We start from the raw sequence: 19,522 nt of genomic DNA on the forward strand, positions 1-19,522 counted from the left end.
CTATACCATAACTTGTTGCTATACACATCGATTTATCAGTTGCGACAGTATGATTAAATGCTAGGGAAAGCTTATTGGTTAGCTAAGTTTTCATATTTCACAATTCGATTGTAAATTTGTAACTCAGAAATTATATTTGCCTACTATTAAGAATAATATATATTATATGAATCCCTTGCTATAAATACGTCAATCTAACAGTTGATCAATTAAATACACAAAATTAAGCTATCACATGAACTAAACTCGATGAAACATTTGAAATACTCGAATTACTGCAAAATTGTGTCGTTTTGAGATAATGAATAATCAAAATCGATTTTGTGCTTTCTACTTTGATCTGGCGTGAGTCGAAATGCAATGAGTTGTTATCGGCTTTCATCTGTCAACGGGCGTAGCTTGTAATGAGCTTATCAAAATGGACAACTGAAGTGAGGGACGGACGAACGGAGGAAGGAGAATGGAGAATGGAGGACAGTGGATGGGGGATGGGGGATGCGGTGAAGCAGCGGACGGAGATAAGCGTGAAAACAACAAACGAAATGAATTGATTTCAATGCGCGCACACACACACACATACACACATGGAAAGTAGTGTTGCCTAGGTGTGTGTGTGTGTGTGTGTGTGTGGATATCAGTGTGGTGATGGGCAAGTGTGTACACACTCTTTCGTTGGTTTATCTCAATTAAATCAGTGGCACTTTTTGTTTACACGACAGAGACGGACGCTGAGAGAAGGAGTGCGAAAGCGAGAGAGTGAGAGAGAGTAGGAGAGTGGGAGAGAGAACGAGGAGGCTGGAGACTAGCATAAACATAAACAAACCGAGAGCCAATTGCAGACTGCTGTCGGCCATTTTGTTTTGCCTGCCTGGTAGCGAACGATAATAACAACAAGAAAATACCCCCAAAATCTAAAAAAAAAGAGGAAAAGAAACGTTTTTAGTTTTGTTAATTTATGATTTGGCTTTTATTTGTTTGAAACTGTTGCAGCATTTTCAACGTAAGTGCTTAAGTATCTAAGTATGCATGTGTGTGTTTCAATGTGTGTAAGTGTATGTGTATGTATGTACATATGTAAGTAGAACAATGAGATTGAGTAAAACTTACAAGATATTACACTTGGATAACGATTAAAAGGCATTGCAAGTACACTTGACATACAAAAAAAAAATTGGTTAAAAAAATTAGTTACATTCTAATACAATAAAGATACATTCTTTTTTTTGATTACATTTTATTTTTGGCACACTCTTTGAACTAGACACAAATCTGTCGCTTAAAGACTAGCAAAAAAAAACACTACATTTATTTAAATTGAGTTGAGTTGAGTTGAAGTTTTGAGTTTTGAGTTGAAAATACTTGTAATACTTGAGTTCAGGCCCCCCGTTTGGCTGACTATAATACTTATTCGATATCGATATCGGCTCCGTTATCGTTTTCGATATCGTTATCGATATCGATATCGATATCAACGCGGCCCCAGATCAATGTAGCTATTGGGCCGCATCATTTGATGCGCTGCCGCCGCCGAGCCATAGAAGCTCTGATAGCTGCTCATGCCATAGGCGGCAGCCGCCTGTCTCATGTGACCCGTGGTGACCTTCAGCTTGTCATAGGGACTGCCATAGGGGCTGCCATGGCTGTGATAGTGAGCCGCTGCCGCCGCATTGTGATGATAGATGGCGCCAAAGTTGCTCTGCTCAGCTGCGTACGGTTGTCCAATGCTCGAATAAATGTTCGCCGCTGCCATCACCTGTGTGGCTGCCGCTGCAGCAGCAACACCTGGCGCCGGCGGCGAAGCTGAGCTCGCCGAGAGCGGTGTCAACGGCGTCGGCGTATGCTGATGCTGATGCTGATGATAAGGATGATGATAGCTGCCGCCATAGCTGCTGGACATTTGATGAAGCTGCTGCTGTTGCTGTTGTTGCTGCTGCTGTTGTTGTTGCTGCTGCTGATGTTGTTGCTGCTGCTGCTGTTGCTGATGCAGTTGCAGTTGCTGGGACGTGGATTGCTGCTGCTGTTGCAATTGCTGTTGATGCAGCTGCTGCTGCTGCTGCTGTTGCAATGGTGTTGCATCCAACTGGAAGCCCAACAGATCCGGCGAGTTGCCCGATGTGGAGCTGCTCGACGGTGTTGCTGGCAGTTGCATGGCCAATTGTGTTGCCGCCGTGCTGGTTGCTGTTGCAGCAGCAACTGCTGCTGCCGCTGCCGCTGCCGACTGTTGCTCGACAAGCTCTGTGCAACTCAAACTGAAGCTATTCGGCTGCGTTCTGTCCTTGGCTTTCAGATGTTGCTGCTGCATTTGCTGTTGCTGTTGCTGCTGCTGCTGCTGTTGTTGCTGTTGCTGTTGCTGCTGCTGTTGTTGTTGCTTCATGCGTGCTTGACTCTCATGGCTCATGCTAGACATGCCCAGGCTGCTGCTGGTGCTGCAATTAAATTAAAAACCAAAATGTTCAAATTCAAATTGTAAATTGAAATTGAAATCGTTTCCGATAAACATTTAACATTTAACACTGCTCTGCTGATTTGTTTACAATCGACCCTCGGCCCCCGGAAAAATACAAAAAAGGCAACCAAAAAAATATGAAATACGCAAGACGAAGACGAAGACGAAGACGAAGATCTAAATTGTTTATGCCATCTCGCAAGGCAAGGCAGCCACATCTGTCAGCTGCCCCATCAGAGGCAGCCAAAGATGCTTATGCTCCACTCACGACTCTTCTCAGTTTTGAGTTATTGTTTCATGTGTTTTATTTTCGTAGACACAACTATCGATGCGACTCAACTCGACTCCAATTCCCGGAATGCCTTTTACACCAGCAGCACCAACGGTCGACGGACTGTCTAGTGGGCCACTTGGCCGTCTCCCTACGAATATATTATACATATGTATGTATTGTATAAATTATCATATGCTTCTCTGCTCCTCCAAACTGGGTCAAATTCATAAAAAATTATCTAGCGAGCCAGAAATGAAACACAATAAAATCTTATTACGCGACAACCCAAATTGGACACCAAATCAATCGTTTGCTTTGATAAACACTCCAATTCCAATTCCAAGTCAAAAGGCTTTTCCCTTAAGGAATTATTGCTAGCATCCAATTTTTTACGCATTCTGCGTCGTATTTTTTACGTCGCTTTCAGAAGATTTGCCAGGAATTTTATTTGCTTTTTAAGCTCAACCACAAATAGTTTAAAAGTTAAGAGCAGTAAAACTTAAATATCTTCTCAATCTTTTATAACTAGTATTGATTACTTTCTTTATATATTTTCAAGCAATTTCAATTGTGTTCAACTTCTAAAGAAATCATTTTACAGATTTCTTAAAAAGAAAAGGATTTGCCAGAAATTTTATTTGCTTTTTAAGCTCAACCATAAATAGTTTAAAAGTTAAGAGCAGTAAAACTTAAATATCTTCTCAATCTTTTATAACTAGTATTGATTACTTTCTTTGTATATTTTTAAACAATTTCAATTGTGTTCAACTTCTAATGAAATGATTTTACAGATTTCTTTAAATGTTAAGAATTGTAAGGAAGTTTATTAGTTGTTTAAAAATAGTTGAAAATTTAAGAGACATTTAAATCAGACTTATGTATATCCAAAGTTTTGCATTTTATATCTCCCCAATCTTTGTAATGTTCTATAACTAAAATTTATTAGTTTCATCACATCTTCTCAATTCACAAATTCAATTTGTATCCTATGACTCGACTTCTAAAGAAATGATTCCATACATTTTTTGTAAAATTAAGATTTGCCAGGAAGTTTATTTGATTTTTTAATCTGAAATGATTCTACAGATTTCTTCAAAAATAAGCATTTCCCATTTTGTTTAAGCTCGAATAAAAATTGTTTTTAAGTTAAAAGAGGTGAGACTTAAATATCTAACAAAATTCCACATTTTATATCTTCTTTCTCTTATTCTCTTTTATATCTATTATTCTCCATATATTTTCAAACAATTTCAATTTGTTTTCCATGAGTCAACTTCTAGTGAAATGATTTTTTAAATAATTTCTTCAAATAAACTTGCGTGAGCAATGACATATGATCTCATTAATAGATGCCAACGATCTTAAAACTCCATTTCAAGTGGTTTACTTACACATCATTGGTGCCATCATCTCGAAATCCTTTAGCAAATGGATTGCTGGATATTTTTAATTGTGTTACCTGCAAAATACAAGAGCGATAAATTCAATTTAGAATCTGGCTAAACGATTTGGCCTCAATTCAATTAATAATATTTGTGCCTTTTTCTTTATTTTTAGTGTGAAATGCAACAAATTAGAAAATGTTTACAAAGCATTAAAAAAACAACAGAAATCCATGTAGACATGTAGACACACACTAATACACACACACACACACGTACATACGTGCAGACAATAAAAATAAAATTATTTGCAATAAATTGTTGAAACGAAAAGTGTTAACACCCACGTCGAGCGCATAAATAATTTAAATACTTTCGGAAAAAATGCCGCTAAAAATAAAATGCCAGAGATTTTTCATCTTGCTATGGTTGTTGTTGTTGTTGTTGTTGTTGTTGTTGTTGTTGTTGTTGCTTTCACTGCTGTTGTCTACCACTTGGAAAATTATGAATTATACTCTAAACACTCATGGGAATGGATACTACAGCTATTTAATGCATTTAATGAAATTAAATTGACCAAAAATTCACATTTTAATAGATTAGATTACATTGTAGTTTAACAAGCTAAACATTTTTATGAGTTCAGCAAATATTGGTTATTTTAGTAAGATAAAAAAAGGTTTTTTATTTATCAAAATTGTCGGATTATTTATTGAAAAAATTATTAATTCTGTGTTTTTTTAAAGTGAAGTTTTTCTCATATATCTTATTTATATCAATAAATTTCAGTAATTCTTCAAAGTATTAAGACTATAAACTTTCCAAATTTTCTTTTCTTATATTATATTTTCTTTTTTTTATGAGCTATAATGAAAGTGTATTTGCCTGTCGTTGATGGAATCAGGCCTTTTCAAACTCTTTTGTTTGGTTTCAGAGAGAGAGAGGTAGAGTCAAAGAGAAAGGGAATGAAAGAAAGAGCGAATCCCCCGCTTAAGTTGATTATTCGTTTACGCATTGTAAATTAATAACAATAAAAAAAAGCAGCAAAACAACAACAAACATTGAGGCCAAATTGGCGCAAAATGGCCGCAGAAGCTTTTGTAAAACAAGAGATGTGTGTAGAATACGAAAAGTGTGCACGCATATGGGCAATAGAAGAAGAAAATAGTAGGAGAAGGAGGGAGGCGGAGGAGGAGACAAGTCGAAAAGTTGTCGGCCAAATGTTGAGAGAATGTAAATTTGAAATTTGAAAAATTCAAAAATTTGAATATGTGGAAAATATGAACAAAAAAAAAAAAAAAGCGTTGGCGCTTGTCGTTTACAAGTGGGTCCGATGACAAGTGGGTCAAGTGGATTTAGACTTTGATACTTACGCGCTGGTTCTGATATGCTGTTACGGCCGTAAAGCTGGTCTCCGGGAATATGAACGTGCGAAAGTGACTCGAATGCTCGTTCTCATCCAGCGACGCGTTCTTCGGCGGCAAGTAAACCAAGTGGAAGCGCGGCTGGTAGCGATGCATCGAGTTCAGTATGATCTGATGAAGGGGAAGAGATGGGGAACATTCATAAGTATTATGCGGATAACGTATATATTGAATACATTCCTTGCAACCAGTGCTTCTTAATTTTAATTATATCTAACCTTTTTAAAACAAGTAAGAAAGCTACAGTCGAGTGTGTTCGACTGTGAGATACCCGCTACCCATTTCGAATACAAGCAATATATTTTGCGGTATTATTCTCAAAATATACCAAATATACTGCAAAAATACTACAAATATACCAAATGGTATACGTGGTATATCGATATAGTACCGCATCCAAAATACACCATAGACGGCTCAATATACCAGATTTTAAGCCAAAGCAACTAAGACCCCTAGTAAGTAGGCGTTTTTGCCCATATAAAAGTATTTCTTTAATAGCTTCGAAAATTTTTATCTGATCGCAAGCAAATTTTTTAGGAATCATAACTACTATAGTTATTATTATATATACCAAAATTCGTAACTCTAGCTTTAAAATTACGCTTGTTATGTTTGATTTGCGGAGGTGGAAGTGGGCGTGGCAAAAATTTGAAACAAATTTGATCTGCGTGCAAACATAACAAATGCTGTCGAAAAAAATTATGGCTCTAACTCTCGTAGTCTCTGAGATCTAGGTGTTCATACGGACAGACGGACAGACGGACATGGCTAGATCGTCTCGGCTGTTGACGCTGATCAAGAATATATATACTTTATAGGGTCGATGCCTCCTTCTACCTGTTACATACATTTCCTGTCGGCACAAAGTTATAATACCCTTCTACCCTATGGGTAGCGGGTATAAAAATAAATATTCAATACATCAAATAAAATGCAGATTAAACAATAAAGTGAGAAAGCTAAAAATCAAGACAGTAAAATACCTTCTCAATAGCTTTCTAGTTTATTTTTTATTATATTATGTAATATAACTACGTTCAAGGACTTTTAATGCGAGAGAACGAGAAAACTTTTAAGTGGCATTTTTCAAAATTGTTTTTTCGTCAACATATTTAGCATTTTAATTTCCGCTACCGTATTTTAGTATTTACAATTCCTGAAAATGTGTTTGAGATCATATAAATAATAAAGTTATTTAAGAACTATATTTATATGTCGAAAAACGACTTCTCAGTTGGTTTTGATTGTAATCTGGAATATTTTGAACTCTATGCTATATTTTGAACATAATTGTATATCGATATACCGAATATAGTCTTTGGTATATTTTAGAAGTTTTTCGCTATATTCATTTTTTAAAGTTTATCAATAAAACCGCACTTGTTTGCTATAATTAAAAATTTGTAACGGGTATCTTAGCATTTTTACTTATTTATGGTGTGACGAAAAAAGAATAATGCTTGTCTGAAGTAGGTTTACTATAATAAACTTGATCGAAGATTTCTCAATTTAGTAGCGTCAACTCCAATAATTTCCGATATCTAAATAACTATTCAGATTTACTTACATGGCCATTCTCGTCCAGCTGATTGTTGGTCAGCTTCAGTTTATCAAAGGACACAATTTGCTTCATCCAATTGGCGCCGGCTGCTGGCGAATCGGGATGCACATGAATTCTTGGCGGCGATATGGCATCCGCTTTGCCTGCCACAACCCAACAGGAACTGCAGAAATGAATAGATGAAGAGAACAACAACATAATGGTCAACTTCAAATCGAGATCGTCCCCAATATCGATTTGGGATACTTACTTGTGAAACGCATAACGATAACGCTTATCGTCCATCGGCACAAAGTCCATCATGCAGATGTACGTGGCATGCGGATCGAGGCCTCCGATCCGCACCTGAAATGTGGGAAACATGCGACGGCCCGTCTTCGTGATGATCATCTCGGTGCCCTGGGCATGGAACTGATCCCACAGCGCTTTCGTCTCCAGCACAACGATTGCCTGCGCTAATGATGGATGCACTGTCTCCGGTTCCTGTCGAGATCGAATATTTTATTGAAGATTAAAGTAAAGTGTAATGATTAACACAAAAGCGAATCACATGGATAATATCTACTGTATGTTTAAGGATACTGATACGACTTTATAAAATTTGATGAATGTTTCTGGATGAATAATTTTTCTAGATTAAGTCATTTTTTCAATTATAATTAATAGGAATTTTAAAAACGATCTAAATTAATCAAATACCAAAAAATATTTAAATAATCTTAATTTTATTGAAATTATGTTTGCAGATGCATTACCATTTTTAGATTAATAATGTAATCATTGCATTTATTATAATTGTAAGCAAACAAAAATGATTAGAAAATGTGATATACTAGAGAAAAATATTCGTATAACTAATAATAAAGTTAATATTGAATTTTAAATTGAAAAACCAATTATGTGTCTCAAAAAATTGTAATCTATCCAATGTTTTATTTCCATAATGTTTAAACATTCTCGATTTCATTTGAAAATATTAAATAAAAATCATTGAACATTTTTAGAAAGATAAGTTACTATAGAAAATATTGGTAGAATTGCTACTGTTAAAGTCGAAATCGAAGAGAAATTTATGTACAATTTTTATTTTAAATTTGTACTTTTATTTTGTATTCAGTTTAATTTTGTAAAATATATAACAAATTTAATTGAAGTAGCTGAGAAAAAATATCGGTGTATTGCTGCTGTTTTAGTTTTAAGCGAAGAATAAATTGTTTAACTCACAATTAATTAATTTAGTTAACGAATTTCAGAAATGTATGATTGAAGATTTGATATGTGTCAAGAATATTTTGAGATCATTAAATGAAATACATTTTGTAATCAATTCACTAAGCTAACATAAATATTGGTGTATTTAATTTAATGAAGTTAAGAAATTAAATTAAGTTATGAAGATAACAAATGAAATGAAGAAATTAAGAGTACAAAATGTAAATAGAATTAATTGCTTGTCTCAATATACGTAAATTTATTACATATTAAGCAAATTGTATGAGAATTTCATAAAATAGTTCAAATTATAATAAATATTATTCGAGTTCTCTGAATGGAAAAATACGTAAATAAATGATTAAATGAAATTATAGACAAATGTAAATTTAAAGTAAAAATTTGCAACTCTTATTTGTTTATTTGCACTTACACCTTTGTTATTGTTGTTGTTGCTGCTGTTGTGATTGCTCTTGTTGCTGTTGCTTGATGTGTTGCTGTTGTTTCCATTGCTGTTGTTGTTGTCTTTTTTGTGGCTGTTTTTATATTTCTTGGCTGTCGTTGCAGTTGCTGCTGCTGCTGCTGCCGAAGTTGTTGTTGCTGTCGCAGCTGATTCATTGCTGTTGCTGTTGTTGTTGCTACTGTTATTATTGCTATTGCTGTTGTTGCTGCTGTTGCTGCTGCTGCCAGGATAATCGGGGACAGTCGAAGTATGATCCTGGCAATTTCCGGCGCTGCTTGCCTGGCTGCTGCTGCCTCCGCTGCTGCTGCTGCCTGTGCTGTGTGTGTCGATATCCGAAGCCAGCTTGGCATCGATCTGTTCAAGTGGCTTGTACGAGGTGCGATCCTTGCCCGCCGTTTGAATGCAAGCTGTGAATGAGGCACGAATGCGAATGCGTTTTGGGTTGACAGTTTTGTGTTTACAATTAATAAGATTAATAGTTCAATTCCTTTTCCTGAACCCAAATTAATGGGTTTAGTTTACTTATTTACACTCGCTCGATTTAAAGGAGTTTGTAAATAAAATACTCTTTAAGTTGCCTTTGAATAGGCATAGAATATTGTATCCTTAAAGCTGTATTTCAAGAGGAATATTTCATTTGCAACCATATTGTATTGTATCTTTGTAGCATTACTGTGATTTATTTAGTTGTTGGAATTTTCATAAATATCAATTCATTATGAAGAACAATCACGGAATAACTTTTCAAGAATAACAATCTAATGAACTTTATTTAATTTTTCAATAATTCAATTGGAATTTAAGCTTTATTTAGAAATTCTTAAATCAAAATTCTTATATTAAATTTGCATTTTGAGATAAAATCATCTTATTTTAAGATTAAATCTTGCTTCAATTTAAAATTGAAAAGAAGATTGCAAACTTTTCAATCTCAAATAAAATCTTAAAAACAAGATTCTAAGGACTAAAATTCTTAAGATTTAGCTCTTCAATCATCATTTAAAGATTAAAAAATCTTCTAAAATCTTTAAGATCTCAATTTCAAAACTTTTGTTCTTGTATAAATAAATTCCCCATTCTATTAAATTAGAACCTAATTTTTGGTGTAGCTGTTAGCTCAGTAAGTAAGAAATATATATAAAAAAAACACACACATTTATTTTCATATATTATATCAAGCAATCTAAATTTTAGATTTTGATTTAAGATTTTGCCTTGTTGGTTAAATTTTGAGATTTTTTCGTTCTTGAATCTTAAATTTCAATATTAAGCGAACTACTATATAACTATTGTAGAACTTTTATCTTGAATTAAGAATAAACCTTCTTGGTTCAATATTGACATCATAGTAATCTTGATTCATGATTTGAGTTCTTATTTTAACACTTTCTTCTTTCTGTGTATAATTGCATAATAATACTATATTGGTTGTTTGTTATCTACAATAAAAGGTAAAGCATTTCCGAAATTGAATTAATACGAACAAATTTTAAAATTGAATAATAATTAATTGTTCATTATGTCTACAATTAATTGCTTGCATATAAATTTATGTAGTTGATGAAGAAACAACAACTAATAATCAAGAAATAGACGAGGTTGTTTTGCAAAGTGTGAGATCAGCCTTTGAGCTAATTTAAAACACATAAATGCTGATATATGTGTGCTATATATGTTATGAATGTGATTCAGATTCAGATAGCGAGTATTTCAGGTACGAGACATGGCAAATGAGCGGAAAAGCGTCGCACATAAATCAAAATGAGGTATGTCGAGATCGAGTGTTAGGCAAGAGTTCAGCATGTTCTGGAAAGTGTGTGTTTTGATTTATTTGATTTAAAGTGCCACCAACTAAGACATCAAACAGCTATCAAAGGAGGCTGCGCAGGCGCAGGACAAAGATGAAGGCGATGGCGAAGACGAAGACGAAGTCGAGGATAGAGAGACATGCGAATTTGGATCAGGCGGCTATAATGAGAGGCATACTCGTATAAAAGCGGCGACAACAACGCCAATCCAATTATAAAAAGTCGTCAGTGCAACTGCAACTGCTGATTGAGTTGCAAGCTAAATTTAGTTGGCCACACGGCGGCGGCGGAAAGTTGAGGCGCCTCTGGTGCTGACTACAACAAATTTTGCAATTAATTGCCGGCAGCCAAGCAGGCAGGCAGTTGTGCTTCCCATTCCCCATTCCCCATTGCAAGTTGCCACTGCAAGTTGCAGTTGCAGTTGCAATTGCAGTTTGCATTCCATTTGCTCGCTTCGTTGGAGTCAGCGACAATGACCCATGACAGGTCGCCACTGTTGTCGATGTTCCCCAATGTGTTTTTTTGGTTGCTCTTGCCATCAATTGTCGCTTAATGAGACAATTTTTTTTTTGTCCGCTGCTGTGATTTCTCTTCCCGACACTCGCTTCACGAATGAATTCTAAAATCAATTAGTGTTTGGCACAAATAATCGTTTTTCTGTCACGCCAACCCAAACATCAAAAAAACCAACCAAAAACCATATAAAAATAAAATCACAAGCAACCAAAAAAAAAATACCAAAAATGTCAAACGAAATTTTATCGCTTGCGACTCAAGAATCTGAAGAAGTCTTACGCTAATTGCTCCCTTTGTTTATATGCTTGTCTTACGCTACGCTCAAAGTACTTTTCCTCTTCCTCGTAATTACTGCTTCGCTTTTTGGTTCAACTTGCAAAGATCTGTGCCACAGGTCACACGGCTTCGGATAAAAAATTGAACTGCGATTTTCTTTTCTTTTTCTTTTTTTTGCTAAAGATGAACAGAGTTTCCTATTAGATTTACTTCAATAGTAATAATATAGTATTATAAAATACCATATATACTATAAACAGTATACTATACTATTATACTGCAATATTATTTGCTAAAGATGAACAGAGTTTCCTATTAGATATACTTCGAAAAAGTAATTTAGTAATATGAACTATATATAGTATGGTATAACATAATTATACCATATATACTATTATACTCTAATCAATATAATAATAATATGTACTACTATACTGCATTTTTTTCATTTTTGAAGATGAACAGAGCTCTCTTTTAGATTTCGAATACAGAGAACAGAGTTTCCTATTAGATTTACTTCGAAAGAATAATCTAGTAATAAGAACAATATATAGTATTATTTTAATCTATAACTACTATCCAAAATATAGTATTAGGAAGTAGTCATAGATTTCTTCAAATTATACCCCAAAGTAATGAATTGAATAATTGATTAATTTTTGTGAAAGATCTACAATCCATCCATATATATGTTATATAATTATATGTATATTAAAGCAAAATGTTGAATATTAAAAGATAGTAACACCAATTCATAAAGATATTACCATCTTTCTATTTAGTCATTAATCTTTGTTGATATCTGCGAATATAACTAAGATATCTAAGAACGTAATATTATGATAATAAATAAAATTAAATATGAGTGTAAGAGAAGAGCAATGGAACATGTAGTAATATGGAATATGAAAAAAAAAACAAAACTATTTGCGAGTGGCAAACAGAAAATTCAATATTATTATCAACAAACTTTTAATAATAACATTTAGTGAAAGAATTCCGATTTAATTAAAAACAATGAAGACTCAGTGCTCTTTAAATTTAATTAGCTCCCTATAAAATCTTAACTATTTAATCGCCGAATCAGAAAAAACATTCACTAGTTGTTCTTTAGTTTTATTCATCATCTAATCCTTGCTTGTATTATGTAAAATGTGCATAGGAAAAATGATTTCATTTTCTTTTTTAATGATTTTATGTTTTGTAATAATTTAAACTAATTGCTGAATAGTTTACAGTTGTTAATAAACTGTTTACGTATTTAAGGTAATGAAAAAGATTCTCGTATTGGTCAATTTGGTATATTGGAATTTGGGCAATATCAAAAAGAGATCTTTTCTATTTGATAAATTGTAATTTGGAAATATTGAGAAGAGATCATTTCTATTTAATAAATAATAATTTGGTAAATATCATATAGAGATCTTTTCTATTTGATAAATTGTAATTTGGGAAATATTGAAAAGAGATATTTTCTGTTTGATAAATTGTAATTTGAGAAATATCAAAAAGAGATCATTTCTATTTAATAGATAATAATTTGGAAAATATCATATAGAGATATTTTCTGTTTGGTAAATTGTAATTTTTGAAAGAGTCAAAAGATACATTTTCTGTTTGATAAACAGTAATTTGGGAAATATCCAAAAGCGAGCTCACCTTCGATCTGTTTCATGGGACTCAATCCGCCGGAGGTGTACGACGATGTCCAATAGTCATTTGCATAGCATCCATAATCCGGCAGATTGCCGTTGAGGCCATTGTCGAGGAATGGCATTGTGGCCACCATGGCGCTGGAGCACTCCGTGGGGCCCATCAAGTGTGTCATTTGGGCCGCTTTTGATCAGCTCGCAAAACGGAAACAGAACACCAACAACAACAAAAAAAAAAATCGAAAACCAAAAAAAAACCAATACACAATAGCAAAGTCGAACAAATTACTGAATCATTTATTTGGTTTTTTTGATTTGAATTGCGAATAGTATTCAGTATTTGGTTTGTTTTGACTTGAACAGTTTTTCGCGCAGTTGTCAAATTTGATTATTACACATGGACACACACACACACACACACATACACATACACACTCTCGCGATCGAATACACTGCACAAAATTTTGGGGGATAAGCACGTGTAAACAAAAATTCAATTGAGGCGCGCACGAAATGTGTTGAAAAATCGAATTGTCAGCGTGTCAATCAGAGTCGATTCCACAAAGCGAAGACCAAGGAACGCAACAAAAAAAAGAAATCAAAATCATGAACGAGTAACTAAAAATTGCAATCGCTTCAACACCTCGACGCAATTTTCAAATTTAATTTATTTGCTTTTCTTTTCTTTTCGTTTTTTTTTTTTTGATTTTGTTAGACGATCTTCCGATATGTTGGTTGTGTCGATTTGTCGGATTTTCAACTTGATATTTCCTCTTGAGTTTAGCCGTTGAATTTTTTTATGGTGCGATCGCGTTGACTGCCAATTTCTTTCTCTCTTGACACCAAACACAAATTGATTGAGCGAGCGATTGATTGAATGATACACTCGGCGGCTGCACGCCTTATTATTGCCAATATTCTTGCTGTTCGCTCTTGATGATGATTGTGTTGCTGCTAGTGTTGTTGCTGTTGTTATTGTTGCACTTGCGAATTTCGAAAGGTTGAGGTGTCTCACTTGCCACCTTTGGACAGGGTGTGAAGTGATGCTTTGTCGCTTCGTGATTCGCGATCCGTGATCTCGAGATACGCGACACTTGACTCGTGTTTTCGAATTAGAATTTCAAATCCAATAGCTGCCGCTGCTCGGTGCTCGCTGCTGCTTCTACTTCTACTTCTGCTGCTGCTGCCGCTGCTCTAAACGCGCTCGCATCCGTATCGTCAAAAGTTCGACTGCGGAATGAGAAACGGCGCATCCGATGCCACATGCCACACGTCCAATGGATGCTGATACTGCTGCTGCCGCTGCTGCTGCTGTTGCTGCTGCTGTTGCCGTTTCTCTTTGCTGCAGTCGCTGCTCATCCAATCGCTGCGCCACTTGAGATGATCACGACCAGCAGTCGCATCAGCATCAGCATCCAAAATTAGCATCTCCTTTGAGTGTGAGCATGTGTCTGTGTGTGTGTGTGTTGGTGCACCAACAATCGACCAATCGCAACCGATCTTCCCTATGCCCAAACGGAAGAGTGGACGAGTCGCTGAGAGTGAGTTGGCAGCCCAAATCGCTAGATGCGCTGCTCCTCATCGGTTCGATGAGAACATATCATTAAAAAGAATAAATTCAACTATATAAAAAATAACATTATTAATTTATAATATTGTATATAAATACATATTATTATATTATATTATTATTATATTATTATATTCGCCAAAAAAATGAAATTAATGTTTAAAAATATATATATAACATAATTATTGTTATTTTTATTATTATGATCTACCAGACTACAAATAAAGTTCAGACTTAATTATTATGTATTATATTATTATATCAATAAAAACAATTAAATTGATATTAAGCATTAATATTTTACCTTTTTCTCTTCTATGTACAATCAATAAAATTTGATTGAAACTTTATTTAGTTATCAAAAAATTAATCGTAGTTAAAATAAAAAAAATGTGGGATACTAGCTTACTATATCAAATAAACATGTTAATTTTTAACAATTTCTGTTGTACACTTAATATGCCCTCTTAAATATTTGTAGGGTAATTAAGTCAAAATTCTTTAAGCAGCAAATACAGTGAGCCTTTGGACAAGAAAAATATATAATTGAAAAATTTATATTCATTTTAGTATTCACTAAAAGTTAAATACTTCAACCCTTATCTTATTAGGTTTGTATTTAGGTTAGTTATTTACAAGACTTGGAAATACATTTAAATTGCAAACAACATCTTTAGATATTACATATTGCAATTGGTAAATTGTTTATTTTTTATTTATTCAAAAGTGTATATAGAATTAAAGTTAACACTAACGTATGGCCGCAGAAGCCTTCAACTTATTTTTATTTTATAAAATTCAGCAATTTACTATATAATAGAATAATAGAAAATTTGCAACAATATTTGCAAAAGAAACGATGTTTGTAAATGGACAGCACTTTATCAACAAGTTGGCAGGGCGCATATGGTAAACAGCTGGCATTGCCATCAACTGTTTATCAAAAAAAAAGAATTAAATTCAAACAAAATCGAAAACTTATTTAATAAAGTGTCTTTTCAGGAACGTGCATCATAATCAGAGTTTACTGTATGCTCCAAATGCGCTCGCTCTCGCTATCTGTGCTCCATCTGTGAGTATGTTGGATCACTATAATTAAGTGAAGGAGAAGCCACGCCCGCGTGATCGCATCACTGGTCGAGGCAGTTGATCACTTTCTCACTTCTGCTCTCTAGATAGCACTCTCTCTCTCCTTCTCTCTCACTCTGTCGCTCTCTCTCTCTCTCTTTCTCTAGCTTGCGAGATGAGTGGGCGTGCTGACTCATTGGATGCGGCGGCTCCGCTGCGATTCACATGGCCCTCATTTGGAAAACGCTTTTAATTGGACTGCTACCACATGGTGTTGGAGCTGCTGTTGCTGTTGCTGATGCTGATGCTGATGCTGATGGTGTTGGTGTTTGGAGGGGGGCCATAAATACAAATTGCGCCATAACCTCGACACTAAATAAACCGTAAAATCGCAGCCCTAGATGATGATGATGCTGCTGCTGTTGCCTGGTTGCTTTCCTGCGGCGGGGCATTGGCACTCTGTCTGCTCACAAACTTCGCTAAAATGGCGTCGAATTTAGACGGAGATGGAAATGGAGATAGAGATGGAGATGGAGATGGAGACTGGAACCACATACAAGTGGAGAACTGGGAACTGAGACCGATCAAAGCAAATTGATCGGCAATTGGGTTTGGAAGTGGAGAAGAGGCTTTTGATGCTTGTTGTTTCTTGTCGGCTTTGCTTGTTGCCAGTTTGCGTTGCGTTTTGATGGTGTCTGCCTTTGCTGGTATCTGCTTTTCATCACCCACACTCGTTCAATTAATGGTAAATGCAGCATCAGCATCAGCATCAGCAGCCATTGCTCTAGTGGATACCTGGCTATGAGTTTTACCTGTTTCCCACTGTTTTTTTGTGCCCCACGAGTATTTGTTTATCTCTGCATTTTTGTGTGTGTACGCATATAAATCTTAACATCCAGTTACGCCCAGGATTCAACATTCGTGTGATATTCAATTTGTTGCCCTGCTTGGTGCTCTGTTGTTTCTCCTCGAGCTGTTTACAAATTATTTTGAGTTAAGTACTCGGTAGTTTGGCATTTCCAACGAAACCAAGCAGCACTTGAATACTAAAAACGCAGCAGCGAGTACATTCGACTAATCGTAAATAATAATTAATTGCATTCGAATTGAATATGCTCGCCAAATTTCCTTATGCGCAAATTCGCTTATGGATTTCTAATTTGCCATCGTTTTTGCGTATCATAAACAGGCAACGCAAATTCAATTCTATCGATTTGGTATTGTATATAAAAACAATTAGGAAAGCTATAATAGAGTGTGCTCAATTTTTAGATACCCTCTACCCATTTTTAATGAAAGCAAAAGAGTGCGGAATTATTCATAAAATATACCGAATTAATATACCGCAATACCAAGTAACAAAGCTACAGTAGAGTGTGCTCGACTTTTAGATACCCGCTACTCAATTTTAATAAATTAATATTAAAATATACAAAATTGAAATACCAAAAAAATACTGAAATTACATTAAATGCTATATTATGTATACTACTGATATATGTAGTACTATCTTCAAAATATACAATAGAGTACAAAGTACATATATCAGATTGTCAGCCAAAGTAACTAAAATCTGTAGTAAATAGACGCTTTTGCCCATACAAAAGTATTTTTTATCCGATCGCAACCAAATTTTCAGGAACCACAAAAAATAAGGTTATTATTGTCTATACCAAACTTAATCTTTTATCTCCATCTATTATACCTTTAATACCCTTCTACTGTATGCATAGCGGGAATAAAAATAACTGCCTGATTGAGACCCAGATGGTCAGAAGAGATTTTTGCCACAATAAAGTTGTTAGCAAATAACTAGCAGGGGCTTTAATTGGGTTATCAAAATAGTACTGAGTGATTACTGATTGATTTTTCCAACTTATTTTTAAGCCCAAATGGTAAGAGCAAGACGGTTGAGATTTTTTCATTTGGTTGCATATACATATATCAAAATAGTTATTAATTTACTACAAGGCTTTGATTATAAATTAATTTATAGCCTAGCGTAAATTTACTAGCGCTGGATGCCCGAAGATGGTAAGAGCTGGAAGGCTGAGATTTCTCCGCAGCTAACGCAAATTTCTAGCAGTGAAAATAGCACAAATTCGGGCAGAAATAATATATAACATAGATTACAACTTTGAAGTAAATGAATTGTTATTCTAGGCTTCTCTTCAACTTTATGCGCAATGTCAAGTGATAATATACACATTGGAATATATTTTACATATCATATCAGATTTGTCCAACATTTTGAATTTCTGTATTTATCAAGATGCGTCTCAGATTCTACAGATGCGAATTTTGTTCATCGAATCGAAAACCAAACCAAATTTGTAACGTAATTAACATATGAAACGATTGTGCGTGATTCGTGATCTAATTTCTGGGTGATTTCATTCATTTCCTTTTCAATTCCTGGCAATTCTTTTGATGCTTTCGAATGTTGAAGATGATGCTGTGCGATATGCGACCAGCCGCAAGACGCACTCCAGGGCGAACAGTTGGATTCCAGCAGAAGCAGCGCTGGCTTCGCACTTCAGCCAACGTTTGCTCCTCCTCGGAGTCGTGGTACAAGCTTGAGGATGATGAACTCTCCGACTGATGTTTCTGCTCCTCAGTGTTAGCTGCTGCCTGCTGCTGTACTTGCTGCTGTTCCTGTCCCAGTTCCAGCTTTGTTTCCGATTCGTGGAGTGACTTTTTGGGGCAGCACCAATAAACCGATAGAAAATCAAGTTCCTCCGACGACTCGGAGTTTGGCTCCTCCGTTGCCTTGGACACCAATTTCGCATCTTCCTCGTTTGCCGATGACTTCTCCTGAAGCAGTTCCGCGCCACGTGTCGTTCGAGAACCGATCGAAACACGTTCGTGATTGCCCTTCTTCGATGTCGTTGCCTCAGAGTTGTCGGCCAAGCGCGATAGATGACGTTGCTTCTGCTCGAGCTTCTCCAGCTCCATCTCCTTTTCGCGATACTGTTTGGGCGTCATCACAAGGGGTTGCCAATACAGCTCCAAGGTGGACAAACGCTTAACGCCCTCATCCTCAAGGATGCTGTCATTGGAGAGCAGGCGACCCTTGTAGGTCAATTTGCTGAATGTCATCGGCACATTCATCGAGCGTCCAATGTGCTTCTTCAAATCGGCGACATTCCGAAAGCGATCCGTCTCAAAGATGTTCTTGCGTCCATCACGTGTCAGCACTTGAATCTGGAGTTTGCGCATCTTGGAATTAGATAGCAATATGCATTTACGTATTATTTACTGATGTGTTGTTTTACCTTTAACTTATTTTTTGTTTTTTTGTGAGAATACTTATTTTGCTGTTCAATGTAATTTGTCAGAAATGTTGTTGATGTCAACAGGCGAATGAGTTTATATTTCATAGCTTATTCCGTCAACTGCCTTTGAGTTGTTTTTCGAGCTTTAACTATATCATTAAGTAATTCCAAACATTTATATTTATTTTATAAAGTTCACATATCAAAGTTGTTTACTTAATTTATTTACCATAAATTAAAGGGTAAAGAAAATTGTTTACTCAAAAGACAGCTGTATCATTGAAATTCTATTCATTCTGCTATGATTAATAATATGATAAATAACCAACGATCACGTCTCAATTAACGATTTAAATGTGTCCAAAAATTGAATTTTGATTGACATTGTTATAGCATCTTTTTTTATTGTATAGAAAATGGATTTGACCGATATTGTATATAAAGTAAGTTAGTATGTTGTGAAGCTACATATATGATTATATTCATATTGTGATAAACATATGTGTTTAAATCTTAAATTCGTTTTCTAGCTGACTTTTGGTTTCTGCTCTTGTCGAAAGTGCTTTCTTATCAACATTTAAGGACGAGATCA

The 19,522-nt window shown here is 35.1% G+C and overlaps 2 protein-coding genes across 3 annotated transcripts; both read right to left on the reverse strand.

Annotated features, from left to right (window-relative positions):
• Nucleotides 1–951: 951 nt before the first annotated feature.
• LOC132797071 (T-box transcription factor TBX20) lies at nt 952–14,487 on the reverse strand. 2 transcript variants are annotated; one of them, XM_060808530.1, is made up of 7 exons: nt 13,025–14,483; nt 8,736–9,172; nt 7,341–7,573; nt 7,097–7,253; nt 5,476–5,637; nt 4,112–4,179; nt 952–2,426 (listed from the first exon to the last, which is right to left on the reverse strand). In XM_060808530.1, exons 1-7 carry the CDS (start codon nt 13,191–13,193, stop codon nt 1,469–1,471), a joined length of 2,184 nt encoding a protein of 727 aa, XP_060664513.1. In that variant the 5' UTR covers nt 13,194–14,483; the 3' UTR covers nt 952–1,468. The 2 variants fall into 2 exon arrangements, with proteins under 2 accessions (XP_060664513.1, XP_060664514.1); XM_060808531.1 differs by lacking the exon at nt 5,476–5,637 and having other exon boundaries at nt 13,025–14,487.
• Nucleotides 14,488–17,800: 3,313 nt separating this feature from the next.
• Nucleotides 17,801–19,024, reverse strand: LOC132797322 (uncharacterized). The gene is made up of 2 exons (XM_060809014.1): nt 18,931–19,024; nt 17,801–18,874 (listed from the first exon to the last, which is right to left on the reverse strand). The coding sequence occupies exon 2, from the start codon at nt 18,872–18,874 to the stop codon at nt 18,053–18,055; it is 822 nt and encodes a 273-aa protein (XP_060664997.1). The 5' UTR covers nt 18,931–19,024; the 3' UTR covers nt 17,801–18,052.
• Nucleotides 19,025–19,522: the final 498 nt, after the last annotated feature.

This window comes from Drosophila nasuta, chromosome X (assembly GCF_023558535.2).
Source record: "Drosophila nasuta strain 15112-1781.00 chromosome X, ASM2355853v1, whole genome shotgun sequence".
In the NCBI taxonomy this organism is placed as follows: domain Eukaryota; kingdom Metazoa; phylum Arthropoda; class Insecta; order Diptera; family Drosophilidae; genus Drosophila; species Drosophila nasuta.

Coding starts and splice junctions, on each gene's coding strand:
- LOC132797071 (XM_060808530.1), bottom strand. CDS start 13,193: ATGACACACTTGATGGGCCCCACGGAGTGCTCCAGCGCCATGGTGGCC. Junction 7,574..8,735: donor ACAACAACAATAACAAAGGT/GTAAGTGCAAAT, acceptor CGATCTCGACAG/GAACCGGAGACAGTGCATCC. Junction 4,180..5,475: donor CAGCATATCAGAACCAGCGC/GTAAGTATCAAA, acceptor TGTATTTTGCAG/GTAACACAATTAAAAATATC.
- LOC132797322 (XM_060809014.1), bottom strand. CDS start 18,874: ATGCGCAAACTCCAGATTCAAGTGCTGACACGTGATGGACGCAAGAAC.